General features: G+C 41.1%; 1 protein-coding gene across 2 annotated transcripts in view; it reads right to left on the bottom strand.

Moving 5' to 3' along the window:
- Nucleotides 1–5,815, bottom strand: part of ror1 (receptor tyrosine kinase-like orphan receptor 1) — a 131,513-nt gene that overhangs the window by 33,161 nt on the left and 92,537 nt on the right. Inside the window, exon 2 of one of the 2 annotated variants that reach the window (XM_031859382.1) lies at nucleotides 382–438. The exons of the other annotated variant lie outside the window; for it this stretch is intronic. Coding sequence (XP_031715242.1) covers nucleotides 382–438 — 57 coding nt within the window. The remainder of the gene's footprint in view (nucleotides 1–381; nucleotides 439–5,815) is intronic. 2 annotated transcript variants of the gene reach the window in all.

Below are 5,815 nucleotides of genomic sequence, written 5' to 3'. Positions count from 1 at the left end.
GGTAGATTTAGCTAAAGACAGAACTAAAAGTAGGTCAGTGGAAATTAGGGACAGGCAGTGCACCTGTGGCTGTATTCTCACATGTTGAGTAGATCAATGTGTACTTTGTTCCATCAGTTATCCTCTACAGTGGCCTACGCTGGGACAATGGGTGCTGTCTGGGTTGCTGAAGATGACCATTCACAGAGGATGTTTAATTTGACAACAATGTGACAACACATGTTGAGGTCACAGTTCAACGCACCATGTGTTAATTGCACTGGGAATATATCATGCATTGCTTGTAACAGATGTGCTCACAGCTATTACAGTTTTGCTGGAAAGACGTTTGTTAGGAATGTGCCCTGCCTTGTGTTTGTGTGTGTTTATGTGTGCCTTTACCAGAGCTGTTCCATGAAGTTGTAGCTATCACACTGGGGTCTTGGGGAAACTCAGACCCTGCAAACAGAGGAAATGGTGGAGACTATTAGCATGTTTCTGGCTGTTGGGCTCTACCACCACTCTCAATTGCTATTTCTCTAGATGGATCACCCTTCACAAATGTACACTGAAACACTGGAAATGTGACAGGCAGCCATTCATTATGAGCTGAACCGTAAAAATCATGCTGCCACCATCTACCGCTGCTCAAATAATCAAAAGTCGCCCCAGTGGCGCTAAGTGGGGAAGTTGAGAATGGTTCAACATGCGAATGCAAATATCCTCTGACACCAGCACAACAGACACACTGCTCTCGCCAAGACCTTATGTACCAATGGGATGCACCTAAATGTTAAACAACAAGAGCCGGCTATACTCTTTCATTTAAGTTAAACAAAGTCAAATAACTAGTAAACATCTGGCTGAAATGATATTATTTATGAAATAAAACAATTGCAAAGATGAAGCCATATCTCAATGTAAAACACTGCCTACAGACAAAAACACACACCGCTTTAAGAGTTCACCATTAAATCAGGTGATTGCATTGTGCACTCGCTGGTGTAGATCAAAGGTTTGAATGTATAACAGGGAGCCTATCAGCGAGCCGTGTGGACCTAATGCTGCGTTATTACCAGCTGACGACAGAGCAGGCCTCTGCTTTTCATTACAGGAGAGACGGGACAGAAAATGGGCTTCAGTGTGCTCTGCCACGGGTCAACAAGGTGATTCCTGTCAAATGAAAAAGCCTGCAGGACTTCAAAATGCAGGACTGACTTGGATGGGACCTGAAACTGTTTTATCTTTGCTGATTCTTTGGACCCACAATAACAATGAGTTCTGCTTTCCATGCTGACTGTGTGTGTGTGTGTGTGTGTTTAGCTTGGTGCAGGCTGGGATAGTTTAACATGGTGAATGAGCAAACGGCTCAAACGCATGCTTAAATCCAAGCATGTGCACTGACTCAACTGTACACACTCAAATGTAGCTGCAAACATATGGTTCCCTACACACACTGTACTTGCATATGTTTCAGCAACACATGTAAAAAGAACACAATAAAACAGATGATTTGTGAATTTTCAACCTAAACGCATAATTGTTACGTGTGGCATGCAGGGTGACAATGGGGAGAAAGTCTGCAGTCAAAAAGGGGCCAGGCGCCCGACCCGGGGTCATGCTAATTGGGTGATAATGTGTTGTTTCACACGTGCTGTGTCTGGATGGTAATGACTGTGTGGTGGTGCTTGTGAAATGAGCTGTGTTAATGAGCAGCTCTTTGGGCCTCTGCACCTGTTAGCGAGGGAGTCTGAGAGCTTGGCAACAGGCTCACAACAGCAGGCGGGCAGCTTTATGAGGGTCAAGATTGTTACAGATATGTAGCAACACTGGAGGGTTGATCTACACTGAAGATAGGTGTGTGTTCACCGTCTGTTTTTTAAAGTAATAACTAATAATCTCTGCCAGCTATGTTGTTTCATATACTCACGAGTTGCGTTACGAGAACAAAAAATGACTGATTTGTTCCTGGAGGCTCCTAAGATGACTATTACTTACTGTTATGGCGAGTCTTGGCCCCGAGGTGGGTCAAAATTCTCTCTGTGTTCTGGGCTGATAGGCTTAAAGACACACAGCGCTCTGTGGTTTACAAAGGACAGAGGAGAAGGGACGTTGCAGCTCACTGGATTCATGAACACAAAGCTAGCCAAGTGCAGCCAGGTGAGAGTCCAATAGAGGGGCTGGACACGGTAATACAAGGGAAGGGGAAGGAGGAGGGAAGCGAGTACCATGAGGAAGTTTATAAAACAGTATGGAGTAAGCATTAGAAGAATTAAAATAAAAAGTTACGTTTTTTATTATAATTTCAGGTAGGTCTACTCTAAGAAAATGTTTTTTTTTTTTTCAGTGTCACATGTGATTTTCATTTATATTACCTTTCCAGATAAGATAATTGTCTAACTAGACAAGAGGTCATTCCCTCAGTTTTCTTCAGTTTCTCTCTCCTCCACTTTATTGCTCCACTATTGAAGTCACATCTGTTAGTTCTTTCATTGAGACAATCATCTGGAATATCTGGGATGAACTACAGAGTCATTTTGAGATTAGCTTTCTAATGTTTCCCAGTAACAGCGGGAAGCAATTGTGTAAGGCCAATTTGTTAATGAGGGCCTAAAAATAGGCACCTTCGCAGAGCCTGTGTCAGGTTAGATCTTGCAGTTCTGGCCCCTGATTGGATCACGATCCCGATTCTGATGTTCTCCCATATGTTAACTGGAGGGGTGTATTATATCTGCTAGTATGAATCAAACATGATCAAAGGTTCAGATAATAGTAGAAAAAAGGAAGAAACTTACTGTGAATTTCATAGGGTTTGAGATTAAATACTAACTGATACTTGTATAAAGTGTTTGACAAATAGTCTGACTTTGACTTGACACTGAGTTAGCTTCTCTTTTTTTTTTTTTTCAATCAGTCAACATTGGTCACGTTTTAACCATCATCACAACCTTTCCCTAACCTTACCCAAGCAGTTTAGTTGCCTAAACTTGACCAAAACTTAACTATTGAGTTGTCAGATCAGGAAATAGTAATATGAATTATTTCTGCAACAGTAATACGGGTTGATTTGAAATGGAACAGACAAAAATTTCATCCCATTTCTCAGAGAATTTATCAGCATTGGTCGAGGTCCGTTTCATGCCGTCTCTTCAGCCAACAGCCAAGCTACCTTTTAGCTGCTCGTCTACCGTTTCAAATCATTTCAGCTGCAAAAGGTCAGCTTCACAGATCTATTAGTGCCCTGATACCATCTCTGCCCATTGGTTTTTATTAAAATGACGATTATCTCAACTGTTAAAACCCCACATTTACAGCAATTTCCAAAGAAAAGCAATATAACCTGGATCATAGTGCCGTGCACATATTTCAATAGCATGTCAGTAGTGATGTGTTGGATGGATATTCTGGATGTTTGACAACCTGTATTATAGTATCAATTTCTCCTCTTGGCTGGCATTGCATATTTCATACAACTGAAGGTTTTGGAACCTCTGCATTCATTTGCAACTGTCTGCCACTCAATTGTTAGTCTAGTGGCAAAACATACAGTAAATGGTTAACATGAAGGTGCCTTTGAGAAGCCCAGACATCAAATCTCGTCACAGAAAGTTCCACGAGAGCAGCCTCTGATCCTCATCCAGCTGTATTTGGCTTATGATGATAAAAATCACGCAGGGACATAAGCTTCACCTCTATAAAGCTCTGAGAATTTGGTGTGACCCTACTGTGACAGCAGCGTATGAATTAGTGTGGAACTTCAAACTCATGGGAATGGAAATGAGTGAGAGGCCTGAAGTAAAGTAAAGGAGAAAGTAAGAACGAGGGAGCCTCAGAGGGTGAAGCTGAACCAAATCAGAAATGTTCAATTTGAGTGGTTATGCATAGCAACTGATATGCTGTTACATGGTCTGGGGGGCTGTGTTTGGAGCCAGGGTGGTTGGTGTGGTGAGTGAGACTGATGTATGAGCTCTCCCGCTCAGTAATTAAGGCCTCTCCAAAGGTCCTCTTCCATCCCTATTAGCTGGAAAACTGACCCGACTCCGGGGTTTATCTGGAAGAACAGCAAACCCACCATTTTCACAGCATAGCCATGTGATATTTCTGTTTTAAAGAGGTGAAAGATAGATATGCGTAGATGAGGAAAATTCAGGAACGATAATCATTTCCTTATCCAATATGTCTTCATCCGATATCTATTTCCATCCAGCAAGTTTATTTTCCTCTTCTTGTGTGCTTACTGTCTCTTTATTTATTTTTTAATTTAGGTAATTCTACTAAAAAAATATTCCCCCTAATCCTCCTTATTTTGATTAGATTTTCCCCTAACCCCCGTCTCATCTCACTTCCCTCCTGTGTGCTTCCCAAAAGGAAGTACTTCATGTACGTCTTCAAGTGAACATCTACTCTTTTTGTATCCCCAACTATGCAGTTACAGACAATCAGAAGAGTGAGATAAGCAGCTAATGTCCCACTGTTGCATGCATCAAGAACCAGACTAAGCACCATGTAGGGCTCAAGCTGCCTTTATAAATTATTAGGCTCAAGATTTGAAAGTGAGCGGAACGTTACAGTCTTTGCGATGGGGATTTGAGAAAATAATTATTATTTCAAGCCAAGAGGAAAAGAGAAAAAGAGAGTAAGGGAGAGAAGAAAAGTGAGGCAAAGGAGAGAAGAGGACTTGAAGATAAATGGAGGAAAGAAGACTTGGAAAATGTGAGAGTGCAGAAAAAAGAAAACTTTTACATTCATAATAAACTCAGAGTGAAGGCGCTCATAAAATCAGCTATTTGTGAAGTGGGCTTCTGTCCCACCAGGCCTGTGTTGGCTGGAGAGTTTATTCATTGTGTCAGAGGTAAAAAAAAACTGTTATACTGGTCATCACAGAGTCAAGGGACCGATGGCCAGCCACAGGAAAGGAGGAGAGTGTAATCCTAGTGGTCCCAGTTCGGTAAAACCTGCAAGACTTTCTTCATTAATAGGTTCTATTTTTCTAGTTTTGGTCATTTCTAAATTCAATAACATTTTACTTGCCAAAGTAACTGCTGAGAGCTGGCAACGGGCACTAAAACAAAGTCTGCTGGGGCAAGAAAGCAACTTAGACGATTTGATATGTTACAAGCTGCAAACGTTCAGCCAGTTTATCTAAAAAATAAACTGTCACAGGCACCCGTAACTAAATTTTGAGCCTACACAACTACACCAAGTAAAGTAGATAAAAAAACGGTGCTTCTGTAAACGTTGGTGGATGTACAACATACTGTTGATAGTTTGGGAATTAGCTTTACTGCCGTCTTTATTTTCTCTTCCAATTATTTCCAATGTGTCTGATTGTTTGATTTCTTGTGTTTCTTGCCAAGTTTGACTTCTTTTTAAGGATAGCCATGTGTTCCCAACTTGGTAAGTACAATGTCTTTATTACAAATACAAATTATACTAAAACTACCACCAAAATTGTAATTAACGAGAGTTGAAATAACCTAAAATTATCCTTTAAAGAATGACAGAGGGACAAGACATTATAGCTAGAAGAAGCATAGTTATGGTTGTGTCAGAAACTCTATATTCCCTATAGTTAAGCACTAAATTGAGATTTCGACGATAATAGAGTGAACTATATATATATATAAAGAGAGTGCGTGTATGTGTGTGTGCTTGTATAGCTCCACTTGCATGTGTGTGTGTGCAGGTGTTTGTTCCCAGGCTCAACTGGAGCATATACAGGAATAAAAGCAGGCCCAGTTCAGTGTTCACCTGAGGACATCATGGACCAAAGAACACAGGAACTACTAACACACACACACACACACACACACACACACACACACACACACACACA

The sequence above is a fragment of the Anarrhichthys ocellatus genome, unplaced genomic scaffold (genome assembly GCF_004355925.1).
Source record: "Anarrhichthys ocellatus isolate YVR2014 unplaced genomic scaffold, GSC_Weel_1.0 scaffold22, whole genome shotgun sequence".
Lineage (NCBI taxonomy): Eukaryota > Metazoa > Chordata > Actinopteri > Perciformes > Anarhichadidae > Anarrhichthys > Anarrhichthys ocellatus.
Note: the sequence above shows the minus strand (reverse complement) of the source record. Positions and strands in the feature narration are given on the sequence as shown.